At 37.6% G+C, this 21413-nt stretch overlaps 2 protein-coding genes across 5 annotated transcripts in view; one reads left to right on the forward strand and one right to left on the reverse strand.

Annotated features, from left to right (window-relative positions):
• Window positions 1-21413, forward strand: part of TTC39A (tetratricopeptide repeat domain 39A) — an 85773-nt gene that overhangs the window by 52322 nt on the left and 12038 nt on the right. Inside the window, exons 19-21 of one of the 4 annotated variants that reach the window (XR_007136162.1) lie at window positions 5758-5805; window positions 14638-14707; window positions 18379-18491. The gene's annotated coding sequence lies outside the window, so the exon portion shown is untranslated. Of the gene's footprint in view, window positions 1-5757; window positions 5806-13155; window positions 13466-14637; window positions 14708-18378; window positions 18554-21413 lie in introns of those variants that run through there. The other 3 variants (XR_007136161.1, XR_007136163.1, XR_007136160.1) reach the window with 3 other exon arrangements.
• RNF11 (ring finger protein 11) overlaps window positions 3329-21413 on the reverse strand; it is a 35442-nt gene continuing 17357 nt past the window's right edge. The window contains exons 2-3 of the mRNA XM_047789140.1: window positions 6562-6731; window positions 3329-5231 (exon numbers count right to left, since the gene is read on the reverse strand). Of these exons, the coding sequence (XP_047645096.1) occupies window positions 5060-5231; window positions 6562-6731 (342 nt within the window). The 3' untranslated portion in view covers window positions 3329-5059. The remainder of the gene's footprint in view (window positions 5232-6561; window positions 6732-21413) is intronic.

A 21413-nucleotide genomic window follows, 5' to 3' on the forward strand; every position in this document is an offset into this window, starting at 1 on the left:
TCATAGCAACACCACATCCTTAACCCACTGAGCAAGGCCAGGCATCGAACCTGCAACCTCATGGTTCCTAGTTGGGATTCATTAACCACTGCGCCACAACGAGAACTCCCATAAATGTTTCTTACTTCAGATAACTTTAATGCCATTAACTCAAAGAATCAGAAATAATACTAAGAACAAGATTTATAACAATGACCAATCTGAAAATGCCATGCTCATCTCACTACTGAGAAGAATGGTTGTTATTCCTTGTATCAAAGTGACATTATATAATGATTATCAAGGGCTATGAGAACAAATAGTTTGTGAGAAACAACTTCCCTTCACTGCATACCCTAAAATTGCAACTACTAACTTCGTAACGTCCGCTGAGTTCAGCTACCCTCATAGAGGATCATTATTCTGCACTGTTTCAAAGCTGAAGAATTGGCTCTGATTCTGAATTGGTGGAATTCCGTTTAGTTCCATACCTCTGGTATGGACAGTGCTGAAAGCCGTTCTACATGTCTTTTTGATAGCAAAGCTTAGGCTTCCCAATTCACACAATACCTAAGACTTGGACTTTTGCATCACAATTGACTAGATTAAACTACTATGTGGTGCCCAAGGAAAAGCTGGGCACTTATCACTTGCTAAGATAACCAAATCTTCTCATAAACATTCATAGTTCACCACTATGACCAGACTCTTGAGGTAAACTCTCAGTTTATTTTTTCAGCTTCTTTTTCTCACCTCCAAGAAATCTAATCTGTAAGCACTGACACTACAGGAGGTATTCAAAGCAAACAGGCACTACTCATCCTTTTATCACAGTTTTAGATGCCTAAAATCTGTGCCTTATTGATAATGCTGTTTTATTCATATGCAGAGAAAAACAAACTTCCTATGGAAAGCATCCAAAGAGGACCAAATCTTCCAATGGACAGTAATTTTTCTCAGGAAACAAAAACACAAAAGAAAGTTAGTATATCTCTTCAAGTCTCCTTAAAAGCTTGATGAAATAGTAAATGATGTTAGTTTAATCAGATGGACCCGGTTACTGTCCTGGGCTAATGTCTACTGCTCAGGGTGATTAAGCAAATAAGAACAATGTGGACAATTAAAATGTGCAGATAAATCCAAGCCCCTTTTGTAAAATTTTATTAAAAGCCTCTAACAAAAATTTTATGGATCAGGAAATGGGTTGTAAAGGACTTCATATGGATTTTCTGTTTCTATGCTAAAAAGCAAGAAAACAGCCAAAGGAAAAATGGAAAAGCAACATCTGGATACTCCTATCAGGATAATCAACATCTGAATAAACAAGCATCCAGCACTTCTGTTATTTTTTAAAATACCCTTGTATGGTTTGGAAAAGAACTGGTTAGGTTAACAGGGTTAATCATCTTATTGTGGGACGTTTTTAAAAAGACTCAGAGGTCCTCAGAATAGGAATTACAAAGTGTATTTTATATTCCCCAGATACAGGTGCCTTATCCATTTACTAATTTCTATGTCATTTTGATATAAACAAGGTATTATAAACTAATTCCTGGAAACTTATAAAAGATGTAGGTTATTTTTCTCTAGTTAAAACCAATACTTTATGTGCAGAAAGAGCTAAGTCATTAACTTTCCCTAAACACATAAAATTAACTTAGTGTCTCTTTCAAACCACTTAGCAAAAGTACTGTTTTAAGGTGTTTATATAATGCAAACAATTACAGTTACTCCATTAAACCTTTATGTTTCACTTGAATTACCAGAAGCTAAAGCTCTGTCTAAACTTGTATTCCAAGCATTAAACCAGTGCTTGACCATAAGCAAATACACAGTCTGACGATACAGAACTGCGAAAAAACTCTTTCAGAGACCATTTTTTGATAGCTCTCATGAAAATCTCACCTTAAACACTGAGTGGGACGATCAGTAATGATGTTCAGGAGATGTTAACCAAAAATCCACCTTTTCTCAGGTCTATCAATTTCAAAATTAAAGGCTTACAAAAATTACCTGAGGTTACTGTATTAGCTATAATGTATTCAGAAGCAAGTGTCATCGGTTCACTCTGGAAAACTGATTGCTAGCCAACGCCTGTGTAAGCGAACATGGCCAACTGCCTGCATTTCTGAATCATGCCAAAGAAACTTACCTTCTTTTCTGTTTGCCATTTTCAGTCTCAGGACCACAGGCAGCTCTGCTTTGGACTCCTTCATTGTTCTTCCTTTTTAAAAATGCATGCTTCCTTAAGAAGGAGTTTTGTACACAGAGAATTTGCTGCCTTGATGTTCACTGTATTCTGTTTTATAACACACAGGCACCAAAAGGAGTGGGAGAGTCTTCTAATACCTGTTTAAGAGATGCCCTATAAAAGAACACTCATAGGATTTAAAAGTTTGTGTGAACCAAACTATAAGTATCTAAAAGTATTTCAACTTGTTTCATTTACATTTACAAGAGTAAGAGTAAGAGTCTTCTATTTTTTTCCTGGTCATGCTTTTCAGACATTTCAAACCCTACAGCCAAGACTGAACACAGCTTTCCCAAATCTAAATATGCTGTGCCTATTATCTGCCTGTAGAAAATTAAGAAGCTATATAGCGCTTATAAATTTATGATTAGATAGTATTACCAAGTCATAAAAAACACTTCCCCCAAAGTATATATACCTAGAAATTTAAAATTAGAGAGTTCCCATTGTGGCTCAGCAGGTTACAAACCCAACTAGCAATGATGAGGATGCAGATTTGATACCTGGCCCCACTCAGTGCGTTGAGAATCTGGCATTGCCATGAGCTGTCTTATAGGTCACAGACACGGCTCGGATCTGGCACTGCTATGGGTGTGATATGGGCCAGCAGCGGCAGCTCTGATTTGACCCTAGCCTGAGAACCACAAGTGTGGCTCTAAAAAAGAAAAAGAAAAAAAAAATTAAATTTATACCTCTGTGTTTTATAAAGAAAGGATTAGATATCTTGGGAGAGTATTCTTATGTAATCAATTCTAACTTTACAACTACATTAAAACTTTATTTAACTTGGTAAAAGCCAAAATTTATTTTTCTTAACATGGTATGTGGAGATCAAAATTAAAGAATACAAAGTATCTATTTAAAAAAAAACAGGCATTCAGCTCAATCCTGGTTCCTTCAATATTATTGCCAAACTTCTGTGAAAAAAGCCTTGTAATAGAGACTAACAGCAACATAGAAGATGATTAAAAAAAAAAAGCTCATTTACTAATTTTAACAATCTAGAAAAAAAGTTTGACTGTAACACTTGATGACAGACATGTTTCTAAAACACAAACATAAAGTAATATCACTGAAAATATTGCACAACTTCAGATGTTTCCTCCAAATTTGCTTTATGTAATTGGGTGGATATAAATTAATGAACAAAAACTTAAGCAAGATACATGTAACAATTTAACAGAACCAGATGATCTAATTTCTTTCAATTTTTCTCAAACTCATAATGGGGCTCAGAAGAAAATTAACCAACACAGATACTACTAAAGTTGAATGTCAATTCTTTAAGAAGTGCTTATGACATACTAAATTCTTCTACAACACAATTATGAAGAACCCTTCAAGAGACTTGTGTTTTCTATGTAGAAAAGTGTTAGAGGCAAATATTCAACTCAATATAAAATAATAAGAAACATTTCTGATTTGTTGAGATTGCTTCTCTTTTTGCTAATGAATGACTTCTTTAGCTGTAATATCACTGAGCTGAACAAATATGTCACCTTAGAGTACATAAAGAAAAAGAAACACATGCTAAATGGATAAAACATTACAACTATATCTTTACTAGGTCGTCTCTATCTACCTCTAACACTTCAGAAGCTCAGAGATTCAGAGTGTTCTTACATGAACTGCAAGAAAAAGATAAAGGAGAAATTCCTTCTTTGAGATCACAACTATGAAGTCATGTGGTTATACAAATTCTGCATTTGTGTGCAAAACATGAAACACAATTATCTTGATTCTCTCTGCTGAGAACTGTCAATTAGCAGGACTTTCCTTCCAAGAGAGAGAGACTGAGATGTGTTTTTTAGAACTTCAAAAACCTCAGCACTACAGATAAGAAGAGATGCAGTATCCTTTTGCTATGGTTCAAGACAACAGGGAAGAAGGTCACAGGAAATAAATCAAAATTGCTACAACTGAGAAATTTCTCAGTTTTATCATGGTGCCACTTTCATTTTTACATAAGCATGGTGGCATAATTCAAGCTCAATTTCAGAAATCTTAATATTTAAAGTTTACCTTGACTTTTAATTATCACCATATTAACAACCAAAATTAGATAAAACACATACAGGAAAGGGTAATATTAAACCCCACTTTACTAGAGTTGGTTTCTTGACACATTAACTCATTCAACTTTTTTTTTTAATAGAAAAGGGATAGTGCATCTCAGTTTGCTTACAAGCTAGGAGATCACTTTGAATTCTGCATTTCCTAACTGCAAACAGATTTAGCACTTATAACAGGTTATAAATAAACTGGTTTTCAAGCACAGAGCCAGCCCCAACGATAATACACTATTTTAAAAGACCTAAGGCAATGAATTCCATTTCCAATGGAAAAAAAGAACTGTGCAAACAAGCTTAAAACTACTTTTTTTTTGTGCCAGTGTTATAAAATGTAGCTTTTAATAAAACCTTGACCCAAATGCCAGCAACTTCTGAAAAGAATTTAGGTGAGGGGAAGAAAGTTATTTCATTTAGGAAAAACAACCACTATCTTTTTCCTAATCTTCAAGACACACAATTTAAACATATACAGCTGCTGTAACACTTTACACAATTCCTATGTACTGGAGCAATATCTAGATACAATTATATTTTTAAACACTGGGTCAAGGCTTTACATAAAAATACCATCCTACTTTCCCCCCTAAGTTTCTAAAATATCACGTACTTTTCCCCAACATCTGCAGCCATTCAGGAAATTTTAGGAAACTTTTGTGCATGATCTTAATTCCTAATCCCTGGCTCTTTGGGCTCAGTGACAAAAGATCAAAACCACCAAAAATGATGGTTCACTTGAAGTCAGATGAGAGACCCTGGCTCAATTAGTCTCGTAGGATGAAAGCAGTGCTGCATCAACTGGCTCCATGCAGGAGGGGCACGTGAAGGATCTCATCAACCAGTCATCTATACAGTCCAGGTGATAGATGTGCATGCACGGCAGAAATCGAATTGGGTCCCCATAAACAAAGTCCATCATACAGATCACACACCTGTTGAGAGTGAAGGCAAAGAAATTAGAACGCATTTTTAAAGATGTGATCTACATAGAACTCTTTAACATACCTAGTATAAAGACAGTGTTAAAATGAACAGATGAAAATATCCTGCCTATCATCCTACTACCTAAGCAAGCAGACTGAATTTTTTCCTAACAAGTGTTACCTAGCACAATCTCTTCTTTCAATCACCTGGGAATTTAAAGCCTTTGAGAGCAATGAACAGGGCAACAAAAACAGTATCACATGGGGATTAGGTCCATTGCTAGCACTGTGCTTGTGAAACAGCTACAGATTACAGAAGACACCTGAAGGAGAATGTGTAGTAGGTAGGAATCATGTTAGATTAATTTTGTTTACTTGAAAGGAGTTTTTAGTGTAAATCCAGGAGTAAGACAGTTTTCACTTTAATTACTATATGTAAAAACAGAACCACTAATTTCAGTGTACTTACTGGGCTGTTGCAGCCTAAAGGTCTCTTCATTAACCCCAGTTTAAAGCTCACTGTACCTTTCTACAGATTCAAGAAGAAGCCAACTCTGCAATGTTTCAGAAGTCAATACTCTAGGTAAGATTTTCCTCATATCACTAAAACTCTTAGCAAACAATTTTAACGGCTGTATAACTTTTCAAAATATCCTACACCTCAATTTACTTAACTATTCCTCTACTGTAGTTTTCCACTAAATAAAACTATGCTGGCAGTTCCCTTATGGTGCTGTGGGTTAAGGATTCAGCATTGTCACTGCAGCGGCTCAGGTCACTGATGTGGCACTGGTTTGGTCCCTGGCCTGGGAACTCTTTGTATGCTGTGGACACAGCCCCCCCCCAAAAAAAAAACAAAAAAAAAACCCACCAACAAACAAACAAACAAATCAAAACAAATTTAAAAACCCAACTTACGGTGAATATCTTTGTACATAAAGCTCTAAGGGTTGGAGTGAGTTATGTATTTTTGGACAGATTCTAGAATTAACTCTCTCAAATAGTTTAGGTCTAAAAATTCTTGACATATTGCCAAATTTCTTTCCTAGACAAAAAGGCCACCAGCAACCAACAATGTTGGCACTAGTTCACACTTATTATCACTAGGTGAATCATTTTTAACTGACACTGTCATCCAAATGGACACAGGCAACATAAAAAACAGAAGTTGCACCATCAGTTACTTCTTACCTATTTTAATATGAAAATTTCTTAATTGCTACATCTAAATATTTTCTTGCACAAACTGATTAAATATCTGCTTCCAAATGCAGGATAGTATTTTTTAAAAACAAATCTCTGAAGATAGACCTTAAAAACATGTATAAATTAAACTTACTCCCGGATCTTTTTTTCTGATCCATCTCTTCCAGGGTCATAAACTCCTTTAGGCAGATGCTGTATAAGGCCTATTCTTTGAGCTATCCTAATTTGTTCCTCTTCAGTCAGCTGAGTTGCTAGGCGAGTCTGGCTAGGTGTTGGATGATAGACCGGAACTGGAACTTGTTCCTAAATTTTAAAAAATGGAGAAAAGAATTATTTTTAAAAAATACGTATCCTGCAGTAATGCTTTCCTTTTGTTTCTTTTTTTGGCTGGGGTAGGGGGCTTTGGGAGGAGACCGGATAAGTATGCAGAAACGTGAGATTCTGTTTTACTCTGCCTTAACTTCTAGCATATCATGTGTTTAACGGATATAAACACAAAACTTTACTGAAAAACTAGCATGTTTTTCAGAAATGTTACCTGAAGTATTTCTACAGGAAGACCATATAACCTAGATATATTCATTCCTGACACACAAACAGATAAATCAATGTAATTAATTAACCAATAATTCAATATTCTGTAGGCCATATTCAATATTCGATATTGTAGGACCGTATCCAATATTTTTTTTTTGGGGGGGGGTCTTCTTAGGGCTGTGCCCATGGCATATGGAAGTTCCCAGGCTAGGGGTCTAATCGGAGCTGTTGCTGCTGGCCTACGCCAAAGCCACAGCAACGCCAGATCCGAGTCGTGTCTGCAACCCACACCACAGCTCACGGCAATGCCGGATCCTTAACCCACTGAGCAAGGGCTGGGACCGAACCCACAACCTCATGGTTCCTGGTCAGATTCATTTCCACTGCGCCATGACAGGAACTCCCTGTATTCAATATTCTATAGGCCATAACAGAGTATTGTGACCTCAGTATACCATTATTTACATTAGAATTGGCCATTACAGATTCTCCTTATTTGCAAACTTGTTTCTTTCCATATAGAGAATAACTTTATTTTTAATTTATTTTTTTGTCTTTTTGCTATTTCTTGGGCCGATCCCTCGGCATATGGAGGTTCCCAGGCTAGGGGTCGAATCGGAGCTGGAGCCACTGGCCTACACCAGAGCCACAGCAACGCAGGATCCGAGCCGCGTCTGCAACCTACACCACAGCTCACAGCAACGCCAGATGGTTAACCCACTGAGCAAGGGCAGGGACCGAACCCGCAACCTCATGGTTCCTAGTCGGATTCGTTAACCACTGCGCCACGACGGGAACTCCTAAACAATAACTTTAAAATTATTATTTATTTGGAAAGACTGGACGATGTTGCAATAAACTTCTGTAACATTCCTTTTAGGTTTTAGGATACTTATATTTGGATATGATAATCCACTGAGTCACATGAGCCCTTTCCTTTCAAATAGAATACACATCTGAGGAGTCAACCAACCACAGATCATGCAGTACTACAGCATGTATTTGTTGGAAAAAAAAAATCTGCATAAGTGGTCCCATGCAGTTCAAACCTGTGTTGTTCAAGAGTCAATTGTTACTGTCATGAAATAATTTTATTCACACTCTATAAATTCTTTCAACAAATACTTAAATATCTATTACATGCTAGGTAATGGAGAATGAAGAGTAAATAAAAAAAAGTTCCCAGATTGATGGAGGATGCTACTTTAGAAAAGATACTAGAAAAATCTCTGAGACATCTGAGACCTTAATGAATGCCAAGAAGATAGTGCATCTCTGACCTAGTGAATTCACTGTGGCTAGAGCCATTTCTGAGCCATCTAATACGGTGTTTCAGGCAACATCTCTACTGAATAAATTGACTTAGACATAACGCTCTGAATCCATGTATGAAATTTTCACAGGAAATTTTATGTTAAAATCACAACTACCTACTCACATTACATTAGCAAACCTTATTTCCATTCATCCTGTAGGATCTCTAATATTTAAGTATTTGTTTACAATGGCAGCCAACATTTACAATTATGAGATTATGATTCCAGGAATAATTGCTAAATTTGTGTTAAGCTTTAAAAAAATTCTGTTAAATATCTTCCATAAATATCCATAACTAGCATCAAATGAGGCTGTTTTGAGCCAATGGCTTCTGGGTTTCAAAATAAAATAACTGAGAGAGCACCCATAATGAAAGACTTTACAAGGCCTCAAGTATGAATATCCTTTTCAAAGAGAAATCTTAGGAGAAAATCTCAGAGACATAGATAAATTAAGCTCAAATACTGAAATATTTAATTCAAAGAAAAAGAGGAGTTCCCATTGTGCAGCAGAAACGAATCCGACTAGGAACCATGAGGTTGCGGTTCGGTCCCTGCCCTTGCTCAGTGGGTTAAGGATCCGGTGTTGCCATGAGCTGTGGTGTAGGTCACGGACTCAACTCGGATCTGGTGTTGCTGTGGCTCTGGCATAGGCTGGCAGCAACAGCTCCGATTAGACCCCTAGCCTGGGAACTTCCATATGCCACAGGTGCAGCCCTAAAAACACAAAAAACAAAAAACAAAAAAAGAAAAAAAAAGAAAAAGAAAAATACACTTTACCACAGTGTCTCTTAAAGATATAATTATGCCCCTTTAAATTAGCCTTATTATTTTAACACCCCCTTTTTTTTACATAGCAGAAATATCTTTTTCTTTAGGTAACCTCTTTTTTAAAAATTTTGATTTTTAAATTGTATTTTATGCACTTGGTTTATTAGTAAAATAGTACATGCATGCAGTTTACAAATAAATATGCATGTTAACGATTCATTCTCAAATATTTTCCCAAGAGAACTGTTCATTCTCAAACATTTCTCAAACATTTTCCCTATTCAAACAAGTTTTTTTTCAACTTGCATTTTTATTTTATTAGAGTATAGCTGATTTGCAGTGTTGTGTCAATTTCTGCTGTACAGCATAGTGACCCATTCATATAGATACATATATATATGTATACACACACACACATACATACACACATATACATTCTTTTTCTCATTATCTTCCATCATGGTCTATCCCAAGAGACTGGATAAGGTTCCCTCTGTTATACAGGAGGACCTCACTGCTTATCCATCCCAAGTGCAATAGTTTGCATCTACTATCCCCAAACTCCCAGTCCACCCCACTCCCTCCGGGCAACCACAAGTCTGTTCTTTATGTCTGTGAGTCAGTTTCTGTTCTGTAGATATGTCCATTTGTGCCGTATTTTAGATTCCACATATAAGTGATATCACATGGCACTTGTCTTTCTCTTTCTGGCTTGCTTCACTTGGTATGCGAATCTCTAGTTGCATCCATGCTGGCTTCAAATGGCATGATTTTGTTCTTTTTAATAGCTGAGTACTATTCTATTGTATATACGTACCACATCTTCTTAATCCATTCGTCTTGTCAGACTAATTTAGTAAACCCCTTTTCCGACAATAGTTTCTTATCAAAGGCAATTCAACTTAAGACTTTATGCCTTTTCTCTGAGATTGAGAAAAAATTTATAAAGACCTCAAAACACAGTAAATTCTTTATCAAATAATCAAGATTATATTCTTTGGTACAAGTAAAATGCCAGTAGTTCAAAGTTTCATGTTTTATGAATTTCCACATAAAATCAATGGCTACTTTCATACTTCTAGCTCATTACTTAGGAAATAATAACCAAGCATGTGAATGCTTATCAGAACTATATTCTTCATCCAAATATTTTAGTTCATATTATATGTAATGATATGACATTATCATTAAATATGGCTCTTGGATGAAGATAATCTTGAGTCTAAGGTAGTCCTCTGCCACTTAGAGTGACCATGTTCAAGTGATTTAACCCATCTGATTACCCCACTTTATATGGCTGCTATAAGACTTAAATGGAAAGACAGACAGTGAACTTCAGAATGGTAGTAACTCAATAAATAGTAGCTATTATAATTAACATTTCATTTGAAGAGCTATACCTATTACTGCAGCCCAATTAGCTGTTTCCTGTAAGTTTCACACTGTGTCCATCTCATTGCCTTTGTTGGTGCTATTTTCTCAACCTTCTCCTGAAGGGCTATTGGTCCACATTTTACCTTGTCTGGTGGGTTGTTGACAGAAAGGTTTCTCCAATCCTCCTCCCTGCCACTCAAAATTGATAGACTCTGCCTCTAGACTCAGCTTAATTACATAGGTGTCTACCTATAAAACTATTAAAACAATTGTACAGTGAAATTTCAGTTAACAAGTGCAGTCATCAAGAGAGAAAAGATTGTCAAATTCTTTCAGTTTTTACAGAGGAAGGTAAGTACAAAACTGACTGCATTTCTCTAGCACAGCCAGAACTAGCACCTCTGGTTTGGACAGATATTCATCTCTTGGAGCATTTATACCTAGTAGGTGAACCTTCAATACAGAAGGGCTTTATAGTTCAGAGTAAAAAAGACTGTCCCTGTTCCATCACTTATTAGTCACAACACACTGACCAAGCTACTCAACTGTTATGAGCCTCAGTTCCTCCATGTGTAAGGTACTTGGACTACTGTAAGAATTAGATGAGAATTCCAAGTGTTGTCCTGGTACAGCAAGAGATACACATACAAAAGCTCATTAAATAAATGTTACCTGCTATTATTACAGCCCTACTATTATATAACTATAGAAAGTATTCCAAAGTTTAAAAAAATGTGTTGAATTTTCAATTTTAGTGTCAACTATGCCTCAAAGAAGAAGAAAATGAAATAAAATTTAATTTAAAAAGATGGAATTCCTGTTGTGGTTCAGTAGGTTAAGAACCTAACTAGTCTCTGTGAGGATGTATGTAGGCTTGGTCCCTGGCCTTGCTCAGGGGGCTAAGAATCTGGAGTTGCCACAAGCTGTGGCACAGGTTGGAGACATGACTCGGATCTGGCTTTGCTATGGCTGTGCCGTAGGCTGGCAGCTGCAGCTCCAATTCAACCCCTGGCCTGGGAACTTCCATATGACTCAGGTGTGACCATTAAAAAAAACCCTTTTTTTAAAAAGATAAATTTAAAAAAAAAGAAGAAATGGTAACCGGGTCAACACACTGTACAGCAGAAAATTGACAGAACACTGTAAACCAGCTATAATGAGAAAAATTAATTTTTTAAAAAAAGAAATGGAACTAGACTATGGCAGAGGTAAGCAAAACTTTTCAGAAAAGAATCTCAGAATTCACTTAAGAACAACTCTCCCATTTTATAGGCCCAAGTCTGCCTGTAGTCACATGATTACTGACAATGTTGGAAAGTTCTGGGCTTCCTTTTAAGCCCGCAATTTTCACTATACCATGCTTGGTTGATGGATAGCAAGAAGATTTTAAATTAAATGATTTGGGTTTTGTCCATTTACATTACACTGAAATGACATTTAAGACAGCCATCAAAATAAGGAATTTCTAGGAGCTCCCGCTATGGCACAATGGGATCAGCGGCATCTAGGGAGCACTGGAACGTGGGTTCGACCCCTGGCCTGGCACAGTGGGTTGAGGATTCGGTGTTGCTGCAACTGTGGCTTAGGTCATGACTGTGGTTCAGATCTGACCCCTGGCCTGGGAACTTCATATGTCGCAGGGTGGCCAAAAATGGGGGGGTCAGGAGGGAATTTCTAAGAAAGGTTTTTCACTTGCAAAAAGATTTTATAATTTCAACAATTTTTAGAATTTAATAATTTCAAGGAACCAAGTTCCTACTGTGGCACAGTGGGTTAAGAATCCAACTAGAGCAGCTCAGGTCACTGCAGATTGTACCTCAATCCCCAGCCCAGTTAGTGGGTTAAGGAGCCGGCATTGCCACAGCTGTGATGTAGGTTGCAGCTGAGGCTCAGATTCAACCCCTGGCCCAGGAACTTTCATATACCACAGCTGCAGCCATTAATTAAAACAAAAAAAAAAGAAAAACTTCAAGGAACTTGATCAAATCAATCTCTAAATTGTGTCTGTAAAATAAATTCCAAATTTTATCTAATCATGCTTTCTCTGCTGGTCCTGGAACTCTTGCTGGCTATTTTAGGTAGTTCCTTTTTTTGGTCTTTTTAGGGCCATACTCGCAGCATATGGAAGTTCAAATGGCTAGGGGGTGAATAAGAGTTATAGCTGCTGGCCTACACCACAGCCACAGCCATGCCAGATCTGAGTCACATCTATGATCTACTCAGCAGCTCACAGCAACACTGGACCCTTAACCCACTGGGCAGGGCCAGGGATCGAACCTGTGTCCCTATGGATACTAGTCAGATTTGTTACCACTGAGCCACAATGGGAACTACCTTTAGGTAGTTCTTACCATAAAATTGGAGAAGGTCAAATACTGGAATGGGACTGGGATGGAATGTGACCTAGGAGGGATGAGAGTCCCCCAGCCTCATCCCTACCTGAACTACCTTTGTAGAACCCTAGCAATCAGTGGAACACAGTTTTAAAACCACGACTACCTACAAATACGGGATTTTCAGTCTGAAAAATTATAAGATTTTGAGTCTCTGATACTTACTGTAGTGGCATAAACCAAGTCTCTTAATATCTTTGAATAAAGGAGACAATAGCACCACTTTAGAGGGTGATGATACAGTCAAATAAAATAATACCAGAGAGCTTTGTAAATATCAACATTTATAAGCTTTTTTAACCCTTTGCTTTCTTCCCAAATAACTCTGGTTTGCAGACTTAAAGCTGCTGTTGCCCCTGGCTTTGGTCCTGGCTTTCTGGCTAGTCTCTGAATATAAGAAGTTCATTGGACTCTGCTGTAACCCCTACCAGCTCAGATCTTCAACCCTTGAATTACAATTCCCAGTCTACTTTTCTGATTCTCAGTCCCAGTCCAACTGACCAGTCTTGAGATGCTATCCACAACAAGTTATGACTCATATGAAGTCAGAAGAACAACTAGTATAAGACTATGGGTAATAAGGGACTCCTAAATCCTTGACACATACCAACTACAAATAAAATGACCTAAACTGTTTGAGAAGTAATAATCTTTAAGCACGTGCTTTTTAAAAAGGCTAGATTTCTTTAGTCTTATGGTTCACATATGGGTACAGAGAACAAAGAAAGTAGAACAGAGAAGGAAAGCTCTACCTCATGAAGAAACATATTAATAGATAAGCAAAAATCTCATACACATTATGGAGGTACTCGGCATTTTTTTTGTTGTTGTTGTTAAACCAAAAGATCCCTCTAGATACTTAGAATGATTCACCATTCTAATTTCAGTTCACATGCAACTTTTCAGAAACCCTCTATAGGGAAGGAAGTGACTAAGAACTCCTGATATTTTAAAGATGGCCTTACCCCACTTACCGTATATGCACAAATTCCCATCATACTTATTTAAAATGATCTAAAGTATGAGTTATTAATCGTTTAGTAACTAGAGATCCAATGTCATTTTCTAAGCAAAATGGAATCTTGCTTCCCAGGCCAGCTAGAAGATACTGAACAAACAAGATATAAAAACAGTAATTTAAAAGATTTGGATTCCAAGACAAATTTTCAACATTCCCTTGAATGTTGATGGCTCACTGTCCCTAAACTCTGTGTGAACAATATGATTTATGCTCAACACCTGCTTTCCCTTTGAGAGTCTGGAATTTTAGTATATGCTAGGCAGTACTTTTGGGCTTCCCTGGTAGACAACACTTCACACATGTTGGCACAATTCAATGCTGGAGAATTAAGCACATTCTACATGACTTAATTAGGAGAGAACTCTTGGAAGTCTGTGCCTTTTCCTACGAACTTATGCACCTTTTCCCTTTAACATAAAGGAATTCTTTTGCAGTAATAAATCATAGATGTGATTACATTTATATGCTAAGATCTATGACTCCTCCAATGGAATTGACATTCTAAATAATGTTAAGTGATGGACGGATAGTGCCTGCATTGACTCCTTTGTTTTCAAATAGTTTATATGCTGATGTACATTAGAAATGCTTTGTGGAAAGGTGTGTTTTGACAGTGGCAGTTATACAGTACATGTGTTTTATTTCTTTTTTCAAAACAATTTAAAAGAATATTTTGAACATTTATTCTTTATCACAGAGAAAAACACCTTTGACACAGATATGTTATGTGCTGAACTATGTCTCTTTCTACTTCCACAATCCTTCTCAAACTGAGAATTTCTATGCCCTCTACCTAGGTTAATAATAGCAAAGTACTGTGGAAGGAACACAGACATATCATAGAATTTCACCTCTGGCATTTATTAGGTAAGTGACTATAGGCAAATCACTTAATACCTCTAAGCCTAAGGTTCTTCATCAAAAATGAATAGAATACCTATCTTTAAAAAGAGTGTTATAAGGAATAGCTAAGAAAATATAAGTACCAGGAGGTCCCATCGTGGCTCAGTGGTTAATGAATCCGACAAGAAACCATGAGGTTGTGGGTTCCATCCCTGGCCTTGCTCAGTGGGTTAAGGATACGGCGTTGCCGTGAGCTGTGGTGTGGGTTGCAGACGCAGCTCGGATCCTGCTTTGCTGTGGCTCTGGTGTAGGCCGGTGGCTACAGCTCGGATTGGACCCCTAGCCTGGGAACCTCCATATGTTGTGGGAGCAGCCCAAGAAATGGCAAAAAGACAAAAAAAAAAAAGGAAAGAAAATGTAAGTACCAACTGTGACAGAGTTCATTATCTGGGTCTTCTTATAATGACACCCCTAGTCATCCAAGGTAGAAATCTCTTCCCCCCTCCCTTTATCCCCATCATCTACTTAAATGTCTTACAACAACCACAAAAACAACAAAACCTGAGGAGAATCCAAGGAATAGCATTTGCTGTAAAGAAAGATAGTAATTTTAAATTAAAATGTCACTCAGGGAAAGAAATGCAGTATCACAGAAAGGGTCAGAATAAAAAAGGAACAAAGGATTATAAAATATGCTGAGGCTGAGCAAAATTTTCAAAAGACAGGGCCAGTCACACAAAAAAACAAGGTTTGACCTTCTGATGAGAAAAATCTGAAGCATTCCAGTTGTTAATAAATAATGAAGTATCTATACAATGATGATGTTGTGAAAAATAAAATGGGCCACAATCTCAAGGGGTCTACAAATCAAGAAAGACAGAAACAGATTAAAGTGTAAACATGTCTATCTGAAGTAAGGTGCTAAATTAAAAGTTGGACCCAGTTTAGGGAATATGATACAATTTCAGAAACTAAATAAAACAATGCAGTGGGGAAGTGCCTAAATAATGTGCTGAGGCTGGAAATAGTACAAGTCTGGTTTGTGGCGAAGGAAAAATAAAGTCACTGCTAAAGAATGCAGCTTGTCACCAAAAGCTGTATCCTTTGCTCCAGTAGGAAATAAGAGTCAGCTCTTCTGATTTTCTCCTTACAGCCTTACAAGCTGCTGCTGGCAACACCCCCTCCCCAGCTGCAGTCTCCTACTGGGAATGTTTTTTCTGAATTCTGCCAGACTGAAACTTAAGGCCATAAAATGGAGGATTTGGAATCAATGGTCTTAATGCATATTCTAACTCTGATAGTCAATGAATCTTAACCAAAAAAAAAAACAAAAAACAAAAAACCCAAACCAACAAACGAGCCAACCAAACCCCAAAGATTAGCATTAATGCAGTTCTTGAACCATGAAGGATAACAATTACACATACAGAGGGAAAAAAGGCCAGCATCCCAGATATTGCCAAACGATACGTTTAATGAGAAAATATACAAACCAGAGTGATCTGCGTGGGAAAAGAGCCCTGTTTCCAGGGTTGTGGTTTTGTTTGCTTTAAAAGAAAGAAAGAAAGAAAGAAAGAAAGAAAGAAAGAAAGAAAGAAAGAAAGAAAGAAAGAAAGAAAGAAAGAAAGAAAGAAAGAAAGAAAGAAAGAAAGAAAGAAAGAAAAGAAAAAGTTGGCTTTTTTTCATTTACTACATAGATATTCACTAAGCACTTACACAGGGTTATACACAGCATCCTAACTGGTGCAGGGCTGGTAGGCATTATCCCCACAGGCACTCAGCATTAGTAAATTACTAGATTAAATCTATCCAAAGGTCAAGATAACAGAAATCAAGGTCCTATTTTGAGACTGGGCACAAATTACAGTATTTCTTGAATACACAACCACATTTCAGACGGTTTTAGGCAAGGGAGATAATACCGGTAAACCAAGACAGATGCGGTCTCTGTCCTTATAAAGCCTAAATCCCATATAATAGGGGGATACAGAGACAGCAAATAAGAGAAGATGATTACCTCAATCATGGCTCCTACTATCCCTAAACTGCTCCTGACCTGGCAATTGCCTGGACAAGCATACACTCCAGTGGACCCACAGGGTAGTCAACATTTGACGACTTCCACTTCCTGACTGGTGACGAGAGGCTGAACCAACAGATGTCTTCTCTTAGAATTGATTCAAAAAATGAATCAATTGACCTCAAAGGTCACTGAGTAGCAACTAAGAAGCATGTGTAAACTGAGGTTTTGAGGAAACTGATGGTATTAAAGACTAATTAGAAATGCTGAGTGAGGAGTTCTCTTATGGTGCAGTGGGTTAAGGATCTGGCGCTGTCATTGCAGCAGCTTGGATTGTTGCTGTGGCACAGGGTTTGGTCCCATGGCCGGGGAACTTCCATGTGCCTTGGACTCGGTCAAAAAAAAAAAAAAAAAAAAGAAGAGATGCTGAGTGAAGCAGACATTAGGAAAGCCCACAAATGAAAAACCCTAAAGCTCAGAAAACTACATACAGAACTACCATACGACCCAGCAATCCCACTCCTGGGCATATATCTGGATAAAACTTTCACTGAAAAAGATACATGCACCCCTATGTTCACTGCAGCACTATTCACAATAGCCAAGACATGGAAACAACCTAAGTGTCCACTGACAGATGAATGGATTAAGAAGATGTGGTGTGTGGAGTTCCTGTCCTGGCGCAGTGGTTAACGAATCCCACTAGGAACCATGAGGTTGCAGGTTCGGTCCCTGCCCTTGCTCAGTGGGTTAACCATCCGGCATTGCCGTGAGCTGTGGTGTAGGTTGCAGACGCGGCTCGGATCCCGCCTTGCTGTGGCTCTGGCGTAGGCCGGTGGCTACAGCTCCGATTCAACCCCTAGCCTGGGAACCTCCATATGCCGTGGGAGCGGCCCAAGAAATAGCAAGAACAACAACAACAATAACAACAACAACAAAAAGACCAAAAAAAAAAAAAAAGAAGATGTGGTGTGGTATATATACACAATGGAATACTACTCACCCATACAAAAGAAAAAAAAAATAATGCCATTTGCAGCAACTGGAGACTGTCATACTAAGTGAAGGAAGTCATATAGAGAGACACAAATATCATATGCTATCACTTATAACTGGAATCTAATAAATGGAACAAATGAACTTATCTATAGAAAAGAAACAAACTCATGGACTTGGAGAACGGACTTATGGTTGCCAAGGGGGAGTGGGAGGTGTAAGATGGACTGGGAGTTTGGGGTTAGTAGATGCAAACTCTTGCATTTGGAGTGGATAAGCAATAAGATTCTGCTGTACAGCACAGGGAACTATATCTAGTCACTTGTGATGGAACATGATGGACGATAATGTGAGAAAAAGAATGTATATATATGTATGCCTGGGTCACTTGGCTGTATAGCACAAATAGACAGAACATTGTGAATCAACTATAATAGAAAAAATAAAAATCTTACCAAAAACAAAAAACACCAGACAGACAGACAGACCCTAAGGCTCCTGGGGTAAGAGAAATGGAAGAAAGTGGCTGCCTTAGTTCCCTGACAGCTTTCTAATTCTAATCCACATATACATCATTTAAATAAAGCACCTTTCCTCTGAGTTAACTTCGTCTAATACAGTCTCTTAAGCACCATAACTATTTTCTTTACTAAATGACCACCTTTTCCTTCTCCCCAAGCAACCTGGTTTCCAGAGGGAAAATGGTACCCACTTACTGACAAAGAATTGCTTACCAGTGGGGCAGATATCCAGGGTGGCTGCAGGCCAAAAGACATTTCTCTGATGGAGCACGTGAGTTATTGTTGGAACCATTTCTTTGCTACAGCCAAAAATACTGGAATTTTCCTCATTTAAGCATCCCATCTTTGAATTTTACCAGCACAAAGAATACACATTTCAATAATTATCTTTCATCCTTTAGGATGAAGATGCAAATATAAAAACTACTTGAAAGCTAACAGTAATAAACCCAAGAGTTCTTTGCAAAACCAGAGTCAGAATATGCATAGCCCGTAAGAAGTTAAAAGATGAAAACTTAAACCTGTAAGGAGTTAAAGTATGAAAACTTAAAAAGGTATTAATTCCAAAAAGAATGTCTGTAGCAGCCAAGGACTGCCTCTGAAGCTCAGGAAGTCTGTTATTGCATTTATTGCACCGAGTTCTATAACAGATACCTTTAAGTTATTTTCTTGAAGGACCAGGGCTAACATCACCAATAAAAATGAACTTCCTCTAAAAACTGGCAAACTTCAGTTCTAAGATAAGAGTTCTGCAAAACTCTCTAGGAGAATATTTCTTGACTCTAATAGGTTTTTGTTGTTGAACTATGCTTAATTTACAATATTAGTTTCAGGTATACAGCAGTCATTCAATGTTATTACGAAACAATGACTGTATTTCCCTATGCAGTATAATATATCTTTGTTGTTTATTTTAGAGTAGTTTATATCTTAATCTCATACCCCATCTTGCCTCACCCCCCCTCCTATTCCCACTGGCAACTACATTGTTCTGAGTTGTTTTTGTATTGCTACATTCATACTATAAGGTTAAAGGCCTACATTTACTATAATACCTTTACTGAGATATAATTCACACAATATAATTAATCCATTTAAAGTATACAATTCAATGGTTTTTGGTTACGTTCATACAACCATCATCACAATTTCAGAACATTTTCATCATCTCCCATAGTCCCACATCAACTGGCAGTCATTTCCCATTTCCCCCCAAATTCCCCAGCCCTAAGGAACCACTAGCCTGCTTTCCATTTCTATAGATTTGCCTCTTCTGGATGTTTCATCTAAATGGAATAATACTAATATGGTCTTTGGCAACCTAAAAAGTCAGCATGGTTTTAAAATTCACCCATGTTGTAGCATGTATCAGAACCTCATTCCTTTTTATTGCTGAATAATATTGCATTGTATGTATATACCACATTTTGTTTAGCCATTAATTAGTTGATGGACATTTGGGTTGTTTCCACTTTTTTGGCTATTATGAATATACATACTGCTGTGAGCATTTGTGTACAAGTTTCCGTGTGGACATGTGTTCATTTCCCTTGTGTGTACACCTAAGAGCAGAACTGCTATTCTATGTTCAATCTTCTGATGAACCGCCAAAGCACTTGCACCATTTCACATTCCCACCAGAAGCGTGCAGCGATTACTCCCAATTTATCCACATCATTGCCAAATCTTATGTCTGTTTCTCTTTTTAAATTTAAATTATAGCCACTATAATCGGTGGTTTTGATTTGTATTTCCCTGAGAGCAAATGGTGTCAAACAACTTTTCATGTGCTGATTTGTCATCTGTATATCTTCTTTGGAGAACCTCTTTTAAAAATTGGGATTTGGTCTTCACTGAGTTGTAAGAATTCTGTATATATCCTGGACATTGGTCCCTTACCATATGTGCAAATGCTTTCTTTTTTTTTCCTTTTTCGGTCATACCTGCAGCATATGAAAATTCCAGGTGGCCAGGGATTGAATCCAAACCACAACTACAGCAACTCCAGATCCCTAACCCACTGGGCCAGGCTGGCAATTAAACCAGTGGCTCCACAGAGACAAGCTGGATCATTAACCAACTATGCCAGTGGGAACTCCTGCAAATACTTTCTTGCATTCTATGGGCTGTCTTTTCACTTCCTGGTATCCTCTGAAGCAAGTTTTTAATTCTGATGATATCCACTTAATTTTTTTTTTGGTCATTGGTGCTTTTTGTATCATATCTAAGAAGGCCTTACTTAATCCAAGGTCAAAGAGACTTACACTTCTATGTTTTTAAGAGTTCTATAGTTTTAGCTCCCATATTTACATATATAAACCACTGAGTTAATTTTGGTATATGGGGAGCAAAAGGGGTCCAACTTCATTCCTTGTATGTGAATATGCTGGTGTCCCAGCACCAGGCGTTGAAAATTCTTTTAAAAAGGCCTATTTTTTTTTTTTCATGCCGTACCTGTGGCATATGGAAGTTCTTGGGCCAAGGACTGAATCCAAGCAGCAGCTGCAGCAATACTGGATCGATCCTTTAACCCAATGCGCCAGGCCAGAGATCAAAGCCACATCTTAGCAGCAACCCAAGTCACTGCAGTCAGACCCTTAAAACTGTACCACAACAGGAACTCCAAGGTCTCTATTTTAATGTGAGATTTTTCCAAGAAGCCTAGTGAAATATTTTGGAGTGGAGGTTAAAGAAGTAAGGATTTTAAGATTGCTTATCTCAAGCAAGCAGGGTCTCTTCAGGAGGCCTAAAAAAAAAAATTGGTATGACCCTATAGGTTTTCCTACATCCTCTAGTCAAATCAGCTGCTGAAGCTTCTACACAGCTGGTTCTTATTTTTTTAATGGACTATTTACTCAATACCATATCCCTAATATTTGCCTTCTAACTGTTCACACTGTTTCACACAATACTCCCTAACACAAGAAAAACTATTAATTGCCTCTTTAAGACACAGATACTGAGAATGCTCTGGACCTCAACGTTGAGATTGTATTAAATAAACAGTGAGATGCTGGAAGTTCTTTTGTGGTGCAGCAGGCTAAGAATCTCGTGCTGCCATTAACTGTGGCAAAAGTCACAACTACATTGCAGGTTTGATCCTTGGCCCAGGAATTTCCTCATGCCATGGGTGTAGCCAAAAAAAGAAAAAAAAATAGTGAGATGCTGTTATCTGTCCACTAGACTCCTCAGA

This window comes from Phacochoerus africanus, chromosome 8 (assembly GCF_016906955.1).
Source record: "Phacochoerus africanus isolate WHEZ1 chromosome 8, ROS_Pafr_v1, whole genome shotgun sequence".
Taxonomy (NCBI): Eukaryota; Metazoa; Chordata; class Mammalia; order Artiodactyla; family Suidae; genus Phacochoerus; species Phacochoerus africanus.